Source organism: Schistocerca gregaria, chromosome 11 (genome assembly GCF_023897955.1).
Source record: "Schistocerca gregaria isolate iqSchGreg1 chromosome 11, iqSchGreg1.2, whole genome shotgun sequence".
NCBI classification, from domain to species: domain Eukaryota; kingdom Metazoa; phylum Arthropoda; class Insecta; order Orthoptera; family Acrididae; genus Schistocerca; species Schistocerca gregaria.
In genome coordinates this window covers 63,496,460-63,518,039 of record NC_064930.1, presented here as the reverse complement: position 1 = coordinate 63,518,039, position 21,580 = coordinate 63,496,460, and the positions used below count along the sequence as shown (strand labels likewise).

Below are 21,580 nucleotides of genomic sequence, written 5' to 3'. Positions count from 1 at the left end.
CAAAACTAGCACTCCTGAAAGAAAGGATACTGTGGAGACATGGTTTGGCCACAGCCTGGGGGATGTTTCCAGAATGAGATTTTCACTTTGCAGAAGAGTGTGCACTGATATGAAACTTCCTGGCAGATTAAAACTGCTTCGGTAGCTCAGACGGTAGAGCACTTGCCCACAAAAGGCAAAGGTACCGAGTTCGAGTCTCGGTCAGGCACACAGTTTTAATCTGCCAGGAAGTTTCAAGAAAAAGGTGGATGGATTGTGTATGTGAGGACTTCAGGGAGAAATATCTAAAAGAAAAGTAAGTATCAATCAATGGTAAATCCACTTAGGAATATCAGAAATGTAGGAAATGATAAGATTGCTACTTACCATAAAGAAGACACATTAAGCTGCAGACAGGCACATTTAAAAAACACATACCCAAAGGCTTCAGCCACAGCCTTCATCAGCAAAAGAGAAACAGAAAAGAGAAATGCACCACTAACACATACAAGCCAGTACATCTCACACATAAAGGACCATTAACTCCATCAGCTCAGGCCAAAATGCGACTATCACATGGGATGGAAACAGCAATCTGGAGGAGTCAGGGAAGGGATAGCAATGTACAGGTGGGTTGAGAGAGAAGCGCTGTCTGGCAGATTGTGCAGAGACTAGACTGCCAACAGCCATAGCGTCAGGAGGTTGTGGGGCAGGGAGGTGGAGAAAACTGAGTGGAAAAAGAGCAGCAGGGAAAGGTGGCTGGATGCACTGACAGAGGGTGGCAAACAAAGAGTGTAGGAGATAGGAGATGAGAATGGGTACCGGGTGATAGGACAGAGAGGGTTGGGTGCAGGATGTGAAGACGGAACGAGTTGTAAGGATAACTCCCATCTGCACAGTTCAGAAAAGCTGACGGTGGTGGGAATGGTACAGATGCTTGGGTAGTGAAGCAGCCATTGAACTCAAGCATGTTATGCTCAGTTGCATGTTTTACCACAGGGTGATATACACTCCTGGTCACAAATTGAGGATAATTGCAGAAAGTGGTGCCAGACAAGGTGGCACTACACAAAACTGGTGCTAATAGCATAGTCAACATAGGGAACACACACTCGACACAGATCAGTAAGTCCACGTTATTGGTGATAAGTTAAGAAAACTGTCCCAAAACACATGTGCTACAAAACGCCACTGTTTCCTGAGCATGTACCCCGACATCAGTATGGGATATGATCACCATGCACACGTACACAGGCCATACAACGGGTTGGCATACTCTGGATCAGGTGGTCGAGCAACTGCTGGGGTATAGCCTCCCATTCTTGCAATAGTGGCTGTCTGATCTCCTGAAGTGTCCTAGGCATTTGAAGACGTGCTGCGTTACGTCGAACGAGACTATCCCAGATGTGCTCGATGGGGTTTTAGTCTGGAGAACAGACAGGCCACTCCATTTGCCTGATATCTTCTATTTCAAGGCACTCCTCCACAATGGCAGCTTGGTGGGGCCGTGTGTTATCATCCATCAGGAGGAAGGTGGGACTCACAGCCCCCCTGAAAAGGCGGACATGCTGGTGCAAAACGACATCCCGATACACCTGATGTTTTACAGTCCCTCTGTCAAAGACATGAAGGGGTGTACGTGTACCAACTATAATGCCACACCACACCATCAAACCACAACAGCCATACAGGTCCCTTTCAAGGACATTAAGATGTTGGTATCTGGTTCCTGGTTCATGCCAGATGAAAACCTGGTGAGAATCACTGTTCAGACTATACCTGGACTTGTCTGTGAACATAACCTGAGACCACTGTTCCAATGACCATGTACTGTGTTCTTGACACCAGGCTTTACGGGCTCTCCTGTGGCCAGGGGTCAGTGGAATGCACCTTGCAGGTCTCCGGGCGAATAAACCGTGTCTGTTCAGTCGTCTGTAGACTGTGTGTCTGGAGACAGCTTTTTCCAGTGGCTGCAGTAAGGTCCCGAGCGAGGCTACGTGCAGTACTCCGTGGCCGTCTGCGGGCACTGATGGTGAGATATCGGTCTTCTTGTGGTGTTGTACACTGTGTACGTCCCTTACTGTAGTGCCTGGACACGTTACCTGTCTGCTGGAATCGTTGCCATAATCTTGAGATCACACTTTGTGGCACACGTAGGGCCCGTATTACGACCTGCTGTGTTTGACCAGCCTCCAGTCGCCCTAGTATTCCACCCCTCAACACGTCATCAATATGTGTTCTTTGAGCCATTTTCAACACACAGTCACCGTTAGCATGTCTGAAAACGTCTACACAGTCACTCGCTGCATCGTACTCTGACATGCACCAACACACCTCTGCGTATGTGGACTGCTGCCAGCACCACCGTGCGACGACCGCAGGTCAAATGCACCACATGGTCGTACCTTGAGGTAATTTAAACCCACAAACCGCCCACCAAAGTGTTGTTTCACCATGTATCAGCATTATCCTTAATTTGTGAGCATGAAGGTACCTTGCTGTTGGCCACAGTATGGCAATGGCTGTTCACCCTTGTGGACAGCTAGTTTGTAGTTACACCAACATAAAAAGCTGTGCAGTGGTTGCAGCAGAGATGGTAAATAAGACTTGTGTCTGTGTATGTGCGGATGGATATGTGTGTGTGTGTGTGCGAGTGTACACCTGTCCTTTTTTCCCCCTAAGGGAAGTCTTTCCGCTCCCGGGATTGGAATGACTCCTTACCCTCTCCCTTAAAACCCACATCCTTTCGTCTTTCCCTCTCCTTCCCTCTTTCCTGAAGAAGCAACCATTGGTTGCGAAAGCTAGTAATTCTGTGTGTGTGTTTGTGTGTTTTGTTCATTGTGCCTGTCTGCCGGCACTTTCCCGCTTGGTAAGTCTTGGAATCTTTGTTTTTAATACATCACTCTATTTTGTCTGTAATCACAGAAGTGCGACAGGAGCGGTCCTCATCAAGGACATTGTCATGGCCAGCTATGAATTCTCATACCTACTTATGCACTTTTCTTTCCCTCATAACAGTATCACCGTATACTTTGCAAATCTGTTGATGAATTTCTCCGGCAGACAGTTTCCTTGCTGACAAAAACCGTATCACTGAGCGAACCTCACATGCGGCGGGCGAGTCGATAGTCTTAAACATTTTGAAAGCACAGTACAGAACTGTACAGGTTAGCTACAGAGCTGAAACTGAGCACAGCTGTTCCCGAGGCACACTGGTACACAATGCATGCACTCACTGCAGTATGGACGATAACTACTACTGTCTACAACAAAACAGACCTTACTTAAAAACCACGCCTCGTATTACAGAAAAATGGACAAACTTCCCAAGAACATTTATCTCACATGAGTTGGAATAAATGAAGGTAAATAAGAAATACACACAATTTGGCACTGAAAGAGGAGTTCCGAGACAAACATCTGACAGATCAGTACACTTACAAATGCTGTAGAAATTATACAACAAATATACTGAAAATGATAACAATTATATGAGTATGTACTTACCTGTTGCAACGCGACGCCCACGGCAGCCATGGTGTGGTTATGCGGCCCCCCTTGAAGTGACGGGAACACTGCCGCATTGATGCGAGGTTCAAAATCGTACATTATCGGTTTCCCACATTGATCTTTTCCTTTTTCACCACGTCGGAAGAAAATTAGGCCGTGTCTGATAACAAAGTGAAAAACAAAACATTCTGTATTCAGCACTTTCTCATCACATACACTTAAGTGGTAAGTATCTACAACAACCTAACATTCTGTATTCAGCACTTTCTCATCACATACACTTAAGTGGTAAGTATCTACAACAACCTCTACATACAAACTCACAATCCACCGTGTGGTGAACAGTGAAGGGAACCTCATATCGCTAGTAGACACCACCTTTCCTGTTCCACTTACAAATGGTGTGAGGAAAAATGACTGTCTTTATGCCTCCGTATGAATCCTAATTTCTCTCATCTTGTATTCACTGCCCTTATACAAAATGTAAATTGCCAACAGTAGAATAATCCTGCAGTCAGTCGCAAATGCCAGTTTTTAAAATTTTCTCAGTAGGATCTCACGAAATGAAGGTTGTCTTCCCTCCACAGAATCCCATACAAGTTCATGAAGCATCTCCACAATTCTCATATGTTATGGAACCTAATGGTAACAAACCTAGTAACATGCTCCTGAACTGCTTTGATGTCTTCTTGAATGTGACCATGTAGGAATCCCACACTCTAGCATACTTGAGAATGGGTTGCACTAATATTCTACACATTGTCTCACAATAAACTGAAGTCAACTATTCACCTTCCCTACTACTGTACTTACATGGTAACAATTATTGAACTACATGAAATAAAATAAAAAATGCGAAATTAGCTGCGGGGCATGATGAGAATTAATATGAACATGTATAATTTGGTTTAGCGACAAAGCCCATTCTCATTTTGATGGGTTTGTCTATAAGCAAAATTGGCGCATTTGGGGGACTGAGAATCCACATTTTGTGATCGAGAAGTCTCTTCGCCTTCAATGGGTGACAGTGTGGTGTGCAGTGCCCAGTCACAGAATAATCGCCGCAATATTCCTTAATGTCATGATGACTACCAAATGGTGCATGAACATCTTGGAAGATGATTGCACCCCATTATACAAAGTGAGACTGGCTTTGACAAGTTGTGGTACATGTACAACAAAGCTCGATCCCACTAAAGCAGGAGAGTGTCTGATGTCCTGAAGGAGCACTTTGGGGACATTCAACTCTTTTTTGTGGGGCTGTATTAAAGACAAGGTGTACAACAACAACCACAAAACCACTGCCGAGCTGAAACAGCCATTCAGGAGGTCATCCATTCAGGAGGTCATCAACAGCATTGATCTTCTGACACATCAGTGGGTCATGCAGAATTCATCTGCAGCCCATCATTGCCAATGCTGGCAGGCTTATCAAACGTGTCACAACCTAAATCTGAATATCTGAAGTGACATCTACATGTTGAATAACGTGTGTATGCACTGTAGTTTGTAACTATTTTTTTTTATGTTCAATAATTATCTCTTCCAAGATTAGATTAGATTAGTTTTTCGTTCCATAGATTCGTGTTGAGGAGATCCTCGTGGATGTGGAACATGTCACCTTTTATTTATTTTTTATTTTTATTTTTTTAAAGCAGAAATAACAACACTAATAGTATAAATATATACATCACATCATTTGTTTCTATTAAAAAATTCGTCAATGGAGTAGAAGGAGTTGGCCACTAGTAAGTCTTTCAGGCTCCTTTTAAACTGATCTCTATTTGTAACTAATTTTTTTATGTTTGCTGGCAAATTATTGAAGATGAGTGTTCCTGTGTAGTGGACCCCTTTTTGAACTAAAGTAAGTGCTTTTAAATCCTTATGCAGTTCATTTTTGTTCCTGGTATTGTATGTATGAACTGAGCTGTTTGTTGGAAAAAGAGATATATTATTTAGGACAAATTTCATTAAGGAGTAAATATACTGAGAGGCAGTAGTTAGTATACCCAGTTCTTTGAAGAGGTTTCTACAAGATGTCAGTGAGTTTACTCCACAAATAATACGTATTACACACTTTTTGACTCTGAAAACTTTTATTTGACTTGAAGAGTTACCCCAAAATATTATACCATATGACATTATGGAATGAAAGTAAGCAAAGCATGCAAGCTTTTTCACTTTTATGTCGCCTATGTCTGTTAACACACGAATTGCAAATACAGATTTGTTAAGGCGTTTCTGCAGTTCTGTGGTGTGCTCCTACCAACTGAATTTATTATCAAGTTGTAATCCCAGGAATTTAAGACTGTCAACCTCTTCTATCTGCTCTTCTTCGTACTTTATGCATATGCTAGGTGGAAAGCTCTTACAGCTGCAGTGACGCACATGTTTCCGCATTAGTCAGGAGCATTCAATGTTGGAATTAGAGTTTTTCTTGTTTATATGAGCACGTTAGTACATATCATTAAACCAAATATTGCACATGACTGAACAGAGACCATTAGATCAAACGGGCACATAAAATTCTACTTTAAAAAACGTTTTATTTGTAGTCAGGTACAAAGTAACGTTAATGCTGATACTGAATGCTGCATGAAACACATAATGAGCAGTATTTGTTTAGGCTAACTCTATTTACAGACAATTGTAAATGTGACCTAAAACATCACACAACATAAATCATCATTGGCAACTCTTAGGACAGACAACTGACCAATGGAATGAGCCAAAATGTGCACTCCTTTTATTTCATGAAGCCTCCAAGATATCAAAACAAGGTTTTAGGTAGATGTTAGTACCCAGACAGACATGTACATATGTTAGCGTGTTATATATCTCTACAAAAGAGTGATGTGTATCCCTACGTATGTCTTACTGAGAAATGACACTCACAAACAGAAAAAAAGATAAGATAAAGTATTATCTAGAAGAACATAACTACTATGCAGATTTATTGTTTATATTCATGTCGAGAATCAGGAGGAGGAGACTGGTGTTTAACGTCATGCCGGTAATGAGGTCATTAGAGACAGAACACAAGCTCTAATTAGGGAAGAACTGGGAAGGAAATCCGCCAAGCCTTTTGAAAGGAACCATCCCAGCATTTGCCTTAAGCAATTTAGAGAAATCACAGAAAACCTAAATCAGGATGGCCGGACATGGGTTTTACTCGTCATCCTCCCAAATGCGAGTCCAGTGTGCTGACATCTCTGCCAACCTTGCTGGGTAAGAGAATCAGGTCGAAGGGCAATGTGTGCCTTTAAGATGGGGCAGTGGTCAGAGAAACTTCATGAGAGGAAGTACCTCTGTGGACAAAACGTATGTGCTCCATGAATTGCTGGCCCACTTTTGAAATAGCGTATCATCCCAGGATTAAAAGAAGGATATGAACATTGCATTCTTTTTAAAACAAACGATATGTCTGCCTGTCTGAATTGACAATTCTCAGTTCTGAGTTTGCTCTCTCTCTCTCTCTCTCTCTCTCTCTCTCTCTCTCTCTCTCTCTCTCTCTCTCTCACTGTGTGTGTGTGTGTGTGTGTGTGTGTGTGTGTGTGTGTGTGTGGGCGCGAGCTTGCACGTGTGCAAGGTTTTTTGTTGACGTTAGGTGTGGCATACAGCAATCTCTGATTTTTTCACATGATGATGCAATATGTGACGAAGACAATGACACATTGACATAGAACGATTTATATTCTTCACATAGACGCTACATGTGTATACTGGTGTACTTCGTAGGAGCTGACACGTGCATTTTCCTCTGGTATTTTGACGGATATTTGCGATTTCATTTTCGCCATCTGTAGCTGGAGCCACCTCAAACAAATATTGAAATTACATGAAATCCAGACCATTAGTTCCTTACAGTCATCGATAAATATCAACGGGGAGAGTTGCAAATGTATACCCCGACCGGGACTCGAACCCGTGCTCTCCTGCTTCCGTGGCGGACTCTCTATCCAACTGAACAATCAAGGACACAGCGGACTGCAGGGTCTTATCTCTGGCATGTTTACCATGAGACCTACATTTCCAACTTACTGTCCACAAACTACATTTGTAGTGCCTCTGCCCACTATACTGTCAACCGATTCCCGCAAGAGTTTGAGCACGGTGAGTGCATCTGCACTGAAGAAGATCCTAGGCCAGTAAGCCTTACCTATACAGGTTGTTACAAAAAGGTATGGCCAAACTTTCAGGAAACATTCCTCACACACAAAGAAAGAAAATATGTTATGTGGACATGTGTCCAGAAACACTTACTTTCCATGTTAGAGCTCATTTTATTACTTATCTTCAAATCACATTAATCATGGAATGGAAACACACAGCAACAGAACGTACCAGCATGACTTCAAACACTTTGTTACGGGAAATGTTCAAAATGTCCTCCGTTAGCGAGGATACACGCATCTACCCTCCGTCGCACGGAATCCCTGATGCGCTGAAGCAGCCCTGGAGGCTGGCATATTGTATCACAGCCGTCCACAATACGAGCACGAAGAGTCTCTACATTTGGTACCGGGATTGCGTAGACTAGAGCTTTGAAATGCCCCCATAAATGAAAGTCAAGAGGGTTGAGGTCAGGAGAGCGTGGAGGCCATGGAATTGGTCCGCCTCTACCAACCCGTCGATCACCGAATCTGTTGTTGAGAAGCGTACGAACACTTTGACTGAAATGTGCAGGAGCTCCATCGTGCATGAACCACATGTTGTGTCGTACTTGTAAAGGCACATGTTCCAGCGGCACAGGTAGAGTATCCCGTACGAAATCGTGATAACGTGCTCCATTGAGCGTAGGTGGAAGAAACTAAAATGAGCTCTAACACGGAAATTAAGCGTTTCCGTACACATGTCCACATAACATCGTTTCTTTATTTGTGTGTGAGGAATGTTTCCTGAAAGTTTGGCCATACCTTTTTGTAACACCCTGTATAAAGATGGTATCTATTCTTTCAGATATTTCTAGAACAGATACCATCTTCATATCAAGAAAATACTGCTCATCGCATAATTCATGTAACACCCAGTGCTCACAGAAAGTGTCGGTTTCTTTCCCATTACCAACAAAATAATTTTTAAAACAGTATTTTACATGCACATTTAATAGAGTAGTCCCTGATTAGTTTAGTAAAATATTTGTTTTTTAGCCACGTACTACTTATTACACTCTTCGGAAAGACTCACGAAGTAGTTAGACTATAATATTTTATTTTTTTATTGCAACGAAAAGCTCATATTAACATTGAATCAATAACAACAGAACTATTATATATAATCAAAGAATAAACAATCTGTCCCTTGTGCGTGCCGCCACAGAATAATACTAGCCTTCACTGTGCCTCTACGGATGTTCTGCTGGCGACTCCCACAGTTTCATTGGTATGTATTAACAGGGACAGAAAAACACGAAGAACAAACAGCAGTCCAACGGTGACTCACTCGGGCTGCATGCTTGGCGGTAGCAGTCAGCGCAGGCGAGGGCGATGCAGCCACTGCCGGAGTATCAGGTATTCTTCTTGTTTTATTGTCCACATTATTACATATCGATAAAACAAATATTGCACAAACCTCTCTTTCAGACTGTCATGTAAAATTCAGTTTTAAAAATTATTCTGTTTGTAACGGAAAACAAACTGACAGTTTCTATTTGTACTCATTGTCACGTGAAAGAGGTGCTGAACAGTATTTTTCGAGTGACTCCATCTACACAATCTAAAAACGAAATTGCAAATATCTACCAAGACACCAGAGAAAACACACCTGACAATGCTTAGGAGTCACACCTGTATACTGGACACCAGTGCCACAGAGATATAAATCAATTTCTATTTCTCAATAATTAAAGAAGAATAGAAATTGTGCTGCCTCTAATGACTTCGTTGTTAGATGGACGTTAAACAGCAGTCTCCTCCTACATCTACATCTACATTTATACTCCGCAAGCCAACCAATGGTGTGTGGCGGAGGGCACTTTATATGCCACTTTCATTACCTCCCTTTCCTGTTCCAGTGGCATATGGTTTGCGGGAAGAACGACTGCCAAAAAGCCTCCGTGCACGCTCGAATCTCTCTAATTTTATATTCGTGATCTCCTCGGGAGGTATAAGTAGGCGGAAGCAATATATTCTATACCTTATCCAGAAACGCACCCTCTCGAAACCTGGACAGCAAGCTACACCGCGATGCATAGCGCCTCTCTTGCAGAGTCTGCCACTCGAGTTTGCTAAACATCTCCATAACGCTATCACGGTTACCAAATAACCCTATGACGAAATGCGCTGCTCTTCTTTGGATCTTCTCTATCTCTTCTGTCAACCTGACCTGGTACAGATCTCACACTGATGAGCAATACTCAAGTATAGGCCTAATGAGTGTTTTGTAAGCCACCTCCTTTGTTGATGGGCTACATTTTCTAAGAACTCTCCCAATGAATCTCAACCTGGTATCCGCCTTACCAACAATTAATTTTATGTGATCATTCCACTTCAAATCGTTCCGCACGCATACTGCCAGATATTTTACAGAAGTAACTGCTACCAGTGTTTGTTCCGCTATCATATAATCATACAATAAAGGATCCTTCTTTTTATGTATTCGCAATACATTACATTTGTCTATGTTAAGGGTCAGTTGCCACTCCCTGCACCAAGTGCCTATCCGCTGCAGATCTTCCAGCATTTCACTACAATTTTCTAATGCAGCAACTTCTCTCTATACTTCAGCATCATCCACGAAAAGCCGCACGGAACTTTCGACACTACCCACTAGGTCATTTATATATATCGTGAAAAGCAATGGTCCCATAACACTCCCCTGCGGCACGCCAGAGGTTACTTTAACGTCTGTAGATGTCTCTCCATTGAGAACAACATGCTGTGTTCTGTTTGCTAAAAACCCTTCAATCCAGCCACACAGCTGGTCTGGTATTCTGTAGGCTCTTACTTTATCAGGCGACAGTGTGGAACTGTATCGAACGCCTTCCGGAAGTCTAGGAAAATAGCATCTACATCGGAACCTGTATCTAATATTTTCTGGGTCTCATGAACAAATAAAGCGAGTTGGGTCTCACACGATCGCTGTTTCCGGAATCCATGTTGATCCCTACAGAGTAGATTCTGGGTTTCCACAAATGACATGATATGCGAGCAAAAAACATGTTCTAAAATTCTACAATTCTCCTCCTGATTCTCGACATGAATATAAACAATAAATCTGCACAGTAGTTATGTTCTTCTAGATAATACTTCGTCTCATCTTTTTTCTTCTGTTTGTGAGTGTCATTAGTAAGACACACAGAGGGATACACATCACTCTTTAGGTATGAAATATAACACACCGACAGGCTTATATTCCTGTCTGTGGAAACCTCGTTCTGCTATCTTGTAGGCTTCATGAAATAAAAAGAGTGCACATTTTGACTTCCAGCAGATTCTGCATCATTATGTGAAGGAGTCTGAGACTGCTGTGTCCACAGACATCTAAGAAACTGCAGATCAACAGAAAAATATTTCGTACTGAAGTGGATCTAAACTTTGAAACACAACAGGAACACTACATTCAGTGTTACATTCTCTTATTTTTCATAACAACTGAAGTAATGAAGCATACATTGTATTTTTAATTGTTTTCTTTTTATTACAATGATATATTCTTTTCATCAGATTGTTATTGTTGCTGCTGAACCTGGAGGGTGCTCTACATCATGCTAATCATCACCTGTGTGCTGACTTTGTGAGGTAAATGGGGCCATAGTACACAAAATGAGGATAGCTTAAAATAAAACATAATATCATGTATGCTCCCTTGTACTACGTGTTACATGAACACATACGACTCCTCTGAATTGTACAATGGAGCAAGTGAGTCTGGGAAGATCATCACAAACAATGATATCTGATCTGGACAACCATTAAGAGACATGCCCAGAAAAGAAGATTGGCAGATCGTAAACATAGTAACTGGGTGAGCCAGTCGTTCTCCAACATACTAAAAGCCTCAACCTAAGAACTTCGGTAGAAGGGAAGAAAAAACACAAAATCGTAAAACACGGGCTGCATTCAGCTCATTGTCACCTAAAACTGAGGGCAGGTTTGTTAGAAAATCAGCTCAAACCCTCTCGCCATTATCTAAAAGACAGTCGGTTAAAATGTGGTGAACCTTAATCAGTACACCACATGCATCACGAACAGTTCATTCTTCATGCAGGAGAAAGAAGCCATGGGCAGGAGGCTGTGTCCTATTCAAAGTTGCCTTAAACAGACTTCATCAATTCTAACTGGCCAGACGGAGGTGTGCCACGGGCACGCAGTCTCTTCTACTGATCGCAACTTATTTTCTGTGATGCCCACACACTCTTCCTCCCACAGATATGCGACAGACCTTCACAGCAATGAGAGCGCAGTATGCAGAAGGATAGGGCAAGGGTATACGCCTCGTAGCTCGTGGTATCGGCCAACTCATTCCCACGGATACCCATGTGTCCTGGTACCCAGCAGAATGGAGCCTCCTTTCCTTGTTGTTGCACATGCAGGGTGGCACTGCAGATGTTCTGGACAGATCCATGTGTTGGGTACATAGATTGGATTGTCTGCAGTGCACTAGGAGAGTCAGAGCATATAAGAAATTTTGGATCCACGTTCATGCTTCATCTGATTCATGTCTTCAAAAACTACATAGAATTCGGCATCACAGATAGTAAACGCACTAGGCAGACAGAACGTGAAGACAGAGGCAGGAAAAATGACAGAACAACCGACAGCATCACCCCTTTGTACCCATCTGTATGTACCACGTTAGAGTCCTGGTACTCATCTAAAATGATAATAAATTTATTCTTAAAAATGTAGTATGGAGCGAACAATTTGTTGCACTCTGTCAAATCTAAATTTTTTTTGGGATTCATTAACAACCAGGGAGGAGCTCTGCACCAACCCTCGCTCTGATCTTCATACATCCCTAGTTGAAACGGAGGACAGCTCATATAAATTTATATTAAAAATTAAGAAATTCCTCCAGCTGTATTTAAGGTCTCGATTTTATTTTTGCAACTAGTTTCAATGTTGTAACAATGTCATCTTCAAGGCCTATAAAATACACCATACATACAACAACCAAACCACATTACATAATCAACGAATTCAATAAAATTAATTACATTTCGTCTGTTTTCATAAAATGCAATCATTCTGGAAATTAGCAATTTATGTGGTACCAATAAGTAAAATGAAATTATATATAGATGATAGTTTTTATTACACATCAATGTCAAGCATTAAATGAAATGGGAGTATATAAAAAAAACCTTAGATGACAAGTCATTACACTTACGGATCAAAACAGTGCTAAAGAGAATATGCATTGCTAATTGGACATTTGTAGGGTAAGATCCATTATTAAAGAATTGTAAAGGGAGGGAAAGGTACAAATAGAGTTATGTTTGCATAACACTGCATTGTCTTCTTACTACAGTGACAGTGAAACAAGTTACTTAAACACCGTCAATCATAATGTCGCAAAATGAATAATAAGAAACCGGAAAACGAGTATGGAACCTAATTAATAAAAGATAGTCAATGGTGTAAAATACATAGTAATCGATCTAAAACTTATTCATTCGAATAAAAATGTAAGTTAATATGCCACTGAAAACCCTATTTCAACGTCTTTGTCTCATAAATGGCAGTAACCTTGGTCACGAGTAGTGTAATTCTAGTATGCTCCCTTTGTATGTTTGGTGGAGACACGTCCAGCTACAATAAAAGCTGCTTTGCCCACATACTCAACAGTTTTGTCCCTCGTGGATGAGTGTGGTAGAGTCATTCTAAGGATTCACAAATATTAACAGTTGCAGGGAAAGCCAGAGAAGTCAGGAACGACCAGAGCTCGAATGCCAGATTAGCCTCAAGAAACCACTACTGAGCTGTTGACGGTGGCTCCCCTGCCCGTGGACACAAGCTCATTATATGGCTCATCCTATAGGCGCCACGTGGCCAGTCTGATGCCCTTGTGGTGCAAAGAGTCCACCATCTTTAAATGTGTTGGTTGTTAAGAGCCACAATCGAGATGCGGTCGCATGATACTCTTATAGAACTGCAAGAGGCAGGATCTATCAGCATTCCAGTTCTTCCTGTTCAAGCGCTTCGTGGTATCCAATGCTTTAAGGGCTCTTGTTTTGAGCTGTAGCAGCCAAGAAAATTTGCTATTAAATAAGAGACCTAAAAACTACACTGTCTCCTTAAAATGTAAAACAGTATCTGACCAGCATGGATTTCAAAATCATCGACCATGTGAAAACCATTCAACATATTTCTCACATGACATACTGAAAATTTTAGGTCAAGGCAAGCAGGTAGATGCTGTGTTTCTTGATTTCCTGAAAGCATTTGACTCAGTACCGCACCTACGCTTATTGTCAAAAGTACAGTTATATGGGGTATCAAGTGATATTTGTGACTCTTCAGTAGGGAGGACACAGCATGTTATCTTGGATGCAGAGTTATTTTCGAGATGTACACTCAACCTCATAAATTAAGGATAATTTCAGAATGTGGTGCCACACAATGTGGCACTACACGAAACTGGTGCTAGTAGTATAGGCACATAGGGAACACACACACACAAGAGATCTGTAAGTCCACGTTATTGGTGATAAGTTGAGAAAACCGTCCCGAAACACGTGTGCTACAAAACGCCACTGTTTCCTGCACTTGTACCCCGACATCAGTATGGGATATGAACACCGTGCCCAGGTACACAGGCCGAACGTCGGGTTGGCATACTCTGGATCAGGTGGTCGGGCAGCTGCTGGGGTATAGCCTCCCATTCTTGCACCAGTGCCTGTCGGAGATCGTGAAGTGTCATAGGGGTTTGAAGACGTGCAGCGATACGTTGACTGAGAGCGTCCCAAATGTGCTCGATGGGGTTTAGGTCTGGAGAACAGGCAGGCCACTCCATTCGCCTGATATCTTCTGTTTCAAGGTACTCCTCTATAATGGCAGCTCGGTGGGACCATGCGTTATCATCCGTCAGGAGGAAGGTGGTACCCACTGCACCCCTGAAAGGCTGGACATACTGCTACAAAATGACATCCCGATACACCTGACCTGTTACAGTTCCTCTGTCAAAGACAATCAGGGTTGTACGTGCACAAAGTATAATCCCAACCCACCCCATCAAATCACGACCTCCATACAGGTCCCCTTCAAAGACATTACGGGTTTGCGATCTGGTTCTTGGTTCACACCAGATGAAAACCCGCTGACAATCACTGTTCACACTACACCTAGACTCGTCCGTGAACATAACCTGGGACCACTGTTCCAATGACCGTGTACTGTGTTCTTGACACCAGGCTTTACGGGCTCTCCTGTGACCAGGGGTCAGTGGAATGCGCCTTGCAGGTCTCCGGGCGAATAAACCTTTGTCTGTTCAGTCGTGTGTAGACTGTGTGTCTGGAGACAACTGTTCCAGTGGCTGCGGTAAGGTCCTGAGCGAGGCTACGTGCAGTACTCCGTGGCCGTCTGCGGGCACTGATGGTGAGATATCGGTCTTCTTGTGGTGTTGTACACTGTGGACGTCCCGTACTGTAGCGCCTGGACACGTTTCCTGCCTGCTGGAATCGTTGGCATAATCTTGAGATCACACTTTGTGGCACACGGAGGGCCTGTGCTACGACCTGCTGTGTTTGACCAGCCTCCAGTCAGCCTAGTATTCTACCCCTCATAACGTCATCAATATGTGTTCTTTGGGCCATTTTCAACATACAGTCGCAATTAGCACGTGTGAAAACATATGCACACTTACTCGCTGCACTGTATTCTGACAAGCACGAACACACTTCTGTGTACGTGGACTGCTGCCAGTGCCCCCGTGTGATGACCGCAGGTGAAATGCACTGCATGGTCATATCCCGAGGTGATTTAAACTCGCAAACTGCTCACCACAGCATTGTTTCACCATGTATCAGCTTTTTCCTTAATTTATGAGCATGAGTGTAGATGTAACTTAATGTGAGCCCCAGGTAAGTGTGTTGCGACCCTTGCTGTTAATATTGCATATTAACAACCTTGCAGACAATATTGATACTATCTATAATGAAGTACTGTCTGAAAGAATTTGCATCAATATTCAGTCAGATCTTCATAAAATTTAAAAGTGCTGCAAAGATTGGCAACTTACTTTAAATGTTCATTACTGTAAAACCATGCAATTCGCAAAACGAAAAAAAAACATAGTATCCTAGGATTATAATATCAATTAGTCACTGCTGGATTCAGCCAGCTCATACAAATATCTATGTGTGGCACTTAGTCTGGACATGAAATGGAACAATCACATAGGCTCAGTTGTAGATAAAGCAGGTGGTAGTCTTCAGTTTATTGGTAGAGTACTGGGGAAGTGCAGTCAGTCTACTAGGAGATTGCGTACAAATCATATGACCCAGTCTAGAATACTGCTGAAGTTTGGGAGAACAGCACCACATGTACGGAGAAGGGCAGCACAAATGGTCAAAGGTTTGTTTGATCCAGTCGAGAGTCTCACCGAGATGCTGAATAAACTGAACTGGCAGACACCTGAAGATAGACATAAATTATACCAAAGAAATGTACCGTAGAATGGGCCAATACCAATATAGCAGGGCAAGAGTGATTATTTGGCTTGTAGTTTTAAAGCTGAGCTCCTGTGCAAAATGGTGACAATAATGGAGCCGAGATGCAATGTATTAACTAAGGTTACATTAATGTTTAATTGGCTCAGTGTCAAGAATTCGCAAAGTTGCACCTACAATCAACCAGTAAATGTTGTGAGAAATAGTCTACTGTGTGTAGAAAAAGTTAAACAGTGAAAACTTCAGCTGAGGAGCTTCACAGGCTGTACAAATAGAGTAAGTTAATATTGTTAACAATTCCTTAGCTAGAGTAAAAATCTGTCAGTGTACATGCCACGTCAATTCAGGATAAAACTCCAAGCTTTAGACCACTACCTCCATGGTCATCGTCAGGGCTAAAAATGACTGTCGTGAACTAGTGAGGCTCCCACTTTTATATGCAAAGGACGGCTTCTGACTGGCTGGAACACGTCATAGCAACAGCAATGTTGCAGGTAGTGAAGTGGTGCCCTCTACTTCCATAGATGTAGTTACTATCCCGCATTGCTTGCAGTGGCATCCCTTGAATAGTGAGGTAAAGTGCAAGAAGTTTTTCTCTGCGATTTTTCTTTATCCAGTGCACTCTTTCAAGTGTTGTATGGAGCTATATCATATACTGTAACTAGCTGTATATTATGATCAGGCAGGCCATTCTTAACAGGAAAACTTATCATTTGATTAAATTTATCTTGGTCTATGAAAACGTTACCTATCAGTGAGCTGCTTTCCTGTACCAGCCGAGTAGGAAAATCAATAACTGACGTCAAATTGAAAGAACCAAGTAATACTTCAAGGACAAGCTTTCTATCGGAGTCTTGCGGAAAATCTATGTTGAAATCCCCACAAACCATAATTTGCTTTCCTTTGTCTGACAGATAGCACAACAAAGAATCCAAGTTTTTAAAAAATAGTTGAAAATTTCCCAATGGGGACCTATACATGGCTACAATTATAGAAGTGCCATTATTTAGTTTAAGCTCACATGCTTCTATATGTTTCTCTATGCAGAATTTTTTAGTTTCCAAATTTTTCCCACTGTGACTGATTTTAACATATATGGCAACTCCTCTCTCCATAGTGTCTCCACTTACATGTTCTGAAAGCTTATATCCACCTACATTTACCATTTCCATGCCTGTGACCATATGATGTTCAGACAGGCATAGCACATCTATTCCATCCTCAGTTTCTAAATATTCTAAACAAATAAGAATCTGAAACTTGCTGGCAGATTAAAACTGTGTGCCGGATCGAGACTCGAACTTGGGACCTTTGCCTTTTGCGGGCAAGTGCTCTAGCAACTGAGCTACCCAAGCACGACTCACGCCCCGTCCTCACAGCTTTACTTCTGCCAGTACCTCGTCTCCTACCTTCCAAACTTTACAGAAGTTCTCCTGCAAGCCTTGCAGAACTAGCACTCCTGAAAGAAAGGATATTGCGGAGACATGGCTTAGCCACAGCCTGGGGGATGTTTCCAGAATGAGATTTTCACTCTGAAGCAATGTGTGTGCTGATATGAAACTTCCTAGCAGATTAAAACTAAGTTTGGTAGGTAGAGGACGAGGTACTGGTAGAGGTAAAGCTGTGAGGACAAGGTGTGAGTTGTGCTTGGGTAGCTCAGACGGTAGAGCACTTGCCCGCTAAAGGCAAAGGTCCCGAGTTCGAGTCTCGGTCCGGCACACAGTTTTAATCTGGCAGGAAGTTTCATATCAGCGCACACTCCGCTGCAGAGTGAAAATCTCATTCTGGAAACAAGAAGCTCATTTACTTTGTTTTTTAATCCCCTGGTATTCTGATGCAATATATTAACATTATTTTTCACTGTGCTTTTATGTGAACAGTAGTTGTAGAACAGAGAAAATGATGCTCACAATGTACCTGGCTCCACGAAGGGTCTTGTGTGTCGTCGTGGTGACAATGTCACAGTGATCAAAGGGACTCGGGATGAGCCCGGCTGCCACTATTCCAGCAATGTGTGCCATGTCTGCCATCAGAATCGCTTTCACCGAGTCACAGATCTGCAGGCAAATTTGAAATCATTCATTTACTTATTTACACCTCCTTTACATGGTGCCATCAAAATGAAGGCATTTTCAAATTTCAGAAACTATTAACACCACAATAATTACACTTACAAAAGGCTCTGCTGAGAGAAAACTTTATGATCACTGCCCACCAAGAGACTGAATTCTACCTGGAGCAGAGCAGGAGTGTGATGTGGTAGAGACAGTGCTGCATGTATCAATATCAGGGTTTCAAGGTATGGTAGCATTTATTACATTCAACTTACAATTATCAGGTTGGTGCTAGGTTTGTAGCATTTTTTCACATGTTTATCAGACACAACATACATACATAACAGAGACTTTAATCATTCATAATATATTCTCTTCACTATTTATAACTTGACTGGAATACTCTCTTTCACATTCTGAAGGTGGCAGGGGTAAAATACAGGGAGAGAAAGGCTATTTACAATTTGTACAGAAACCAGATGGCAGTTATAAGAGTCGAGGGGCATGAAAGGGAAGCAGTGGTTGGGAAGGGAGTGAGACAGGGTTGTAGCCTCTCTCCAATGTTATTCAATCTGCATATTGAGCAAGCAGTAAAGGAAACAATAGAAAAGTTCCGAGTAGGTATTAAAATCCATGGAGAAGAAATAAAAATTTTGAGGTTCGCCGATGACATTGTAATTCTGTCAGAGACAGCAAAGGACTTGGAAGAGCAGTTGAACAGAACTGACAGTGTCTTGAGAGAAGGGTGTAAGATGAACATCAACAAAAGCAAAACGAGGATAATGGAATGTAGTCGAATTAAGTTGGGTGATGCTGAGGGAATTAGATTAGGAAATGAGACACTTAAAGTAGTAAAGGAGTTTTGCTATTTGTGGAGCAAAATAACTGATGATGGTCAGAGTAGAGAGGATATAAAATGTAGACTGGCAATGGCAAGGAAAGCGTTTCTGAAGAAGAGAAAATTGTTAACTTAGAGTATTGATTTAAGTGTCAGGATGTTGTTTCTGAAAGTATTTGTATGGAGTGTAGCCATACATGGAAGTGAAACATGGATGATAAATAGTTTAGACAAGAAGAGAATAGAAGCTTTCAAAATGTGGTTCTACAGAAGAATGCTGAAGATTAGATGGGTAGATCACATAACTAATGAGGAGATGTTGAATAGAATTGGGGAGAAGAGAAGTTTGTGGCACAACTTAACTAGAAGAGGGAATCGGTTGGTAGGACATGTTCTGAGGCATCAAGGGATCACTAATTTAGTATTGCAGGGCAGCGTGAAGGGTAAAAATCATAGAGGGAGACCAAGAGATGAATACACTAAGCAGGTTCAGAAGGATGTAGGCTGCAGTAGTTACTGGGAGATGAAGAAGCTTGCACAGGATAGAGGAGCATGGAGAACTGCATCAAACCAGTCTCAGGACTGAAGACCACAACAACAACAACAACTATTTTTAACAGTCTGCCAATGCCGTGGTAACTTTTCGATTCTCTGACATTAGGAATCATATAGTTTTGAGGCGACGAACTTGTCCAGCGATGTTCGGAGCATATTTCCATCCAGAAAGGAAGTTCATTGAATTTTGTTCAATAGACATCAAAAAGATGGAGATCTGGGGGACAAAGTCTAGTATAGCGTGTTCATCAGTTTCAAAGAATGGAAAATCCAGGATGGAATGTAACAATATTATGAAAAGGAAAGTTGCTACTCACCAATTAGTGGAGATGCTGAGTCACAGATCGGCATGACAAAGAGACTGTTACAAATAAACAAAGCTTTCGGCCATTAAGGCCTTCGTCAACAATAGATGTAGATATAAACACACACACACACACACACACACACACACACACACACACACATACGACTGCAGTCTCAGGCCACTGAAACCACACTGTGAGCAGAAGCACCAGTGAATGATGGGAGTGGCGACTGTGTGGGGGTAAGGAGGAGGGATAGCATGGTGGGGGTGGAGGACAGTGAGTGAAATGCTGCAGGTCAGACAGAGTGCAGAGGAGAGGTGGGGAGGGGGGAGTAGCAGAAAAGGAGAGAAGTAAAAAGACTGACTGTGATGGTTGAATGGTAGCTGTGTAGTGTTGGAATGGGAACAGGGATGGGTGAGGACAGTGAGTAATGAAATGCCTGACTCAGGTCGGATTACACACTGTGACCAGCGTTCCTATATCAAAACTGCATCCCTACGAGGAAAGAACTGAATGGAAATTCACAATGCTTTGAGAGGGGTGTGAGAGAATTGTGTAGTAGTTCACGGCTCAGTATCACAGTTGTCTTCTCATTTCTGTGACGGTTGGGTAAGCACTGAGGACAACCCGAGAAGTGGAAGGCAATTAACTGCAGTGGACTACAATGCTTAGGTTATTGGTAATGGCATTTTGAGAGAAGATCAACGAAAAAGATTTGAGAAAACTGAATATGAGGCCAGAATGTCTGTCACTCCAGTTTAAAGATTCACTAATGTAAAGTTAAAGATGAAAAAAGTTGCTGATATATGGGTTGCACATGTTCTGAGTGAAGAGCAGAAAGCAAATTTCAAGAGAGTCACAGAACAATTGCTTCAATGTTATCAAAAAGAAGGAGAACAGTTTCTGAAAAGGACTATTGCACTTGACGAAATCTGAGTTGGAGCTGTAGCCTCAGTCGTTGCGAAAAGTTTTGACTCTCACCACCTGAAAAATTCCACCACCAACAATTGAAGGTGAAACTGCTGATGATCTTTGTGTATGTCATGACTGGAGTCATAGCTACAGAGTGTCCCAGGGCACACCTGTAACAGGTGCATACTACAACCTGTTTCTGCGAAACGTTTTGCACCTGACAATTCATCAAAGAAGGTCCGACATGTTTGTAACTACTGTCCTCATATTGCACGATAATGCAAGACCGCATATTGCCCTGCCAGTAAGAGAACCAATAGACAAATATGCATGGCAAATACTTCCCAACCCACCATACAGTCCTGTTATGAGCCCACCAGATTTTGATTTGTGTCCCAGATTGAAGGAACAAATCTATTGAAAATGTTTTGCTATAAATGGTGAAGCTTCCTGAGTAATTAGACAGCTCAAAAATGAAGGTTCTGTATGCAGAACACAAATGTTGTCAAAATGTTGGAAAGCTGTCATAAGCAAGAATAGAGATTATATCGAAGGCCTGTAAAGGTATTTTGTAAAGAAATTCTATCGACTAGTGTGCAGAACTTTTGAAATGATCCTCATATATGCTGTTGGCCCTCAGAGCCAATTGCAAAGGCAATGATTTTAACTGGAGTGCAGCACACTTTTGAAACAAATCAAACACTGTTCCTTAAGAAAAAAAGTTTACAGTCCCAGTCATGTTCTACACAAAGATCAACAAACTTAACCACTGTATGATCACTCCAACAAGCCATGTTGCTGCTCCACAACAGGC

The 21,580-nt window shown here is 42.1% G+C and overlaps 1 protein-coding gene across 1 annotated transcript in view; it reads right to left on the bottom strand.

The window, feature by feature from the left end:
- The window catches only part of LOC126295024 (serine hydroxymethyltransferase, mitochondrial-like), a 156,940-nt gene that overhangs the window by 22,605 nt on the left and 112,755 nt on the right, over nucleotides 1-21,580 (bottom strand). The window contains exons 6-7 of the mRNA XM_049987275.1: nucleotides 18,017-18,156; nucleotides 3,487-3,649 (exon numbers count right to left, since the gene is read on the bottom strand). Of these exons, the coding sequence (XP_049843232.1) occupies nucleotides 3,487-3,649; nucleotides 18,017-18,156 (303 nt within the window). The remainder of the gene's footprint in view (nucleotides 1-3,486; nucleotides 3,650-18,016; nucleotides 18,157-21,580) is intronic.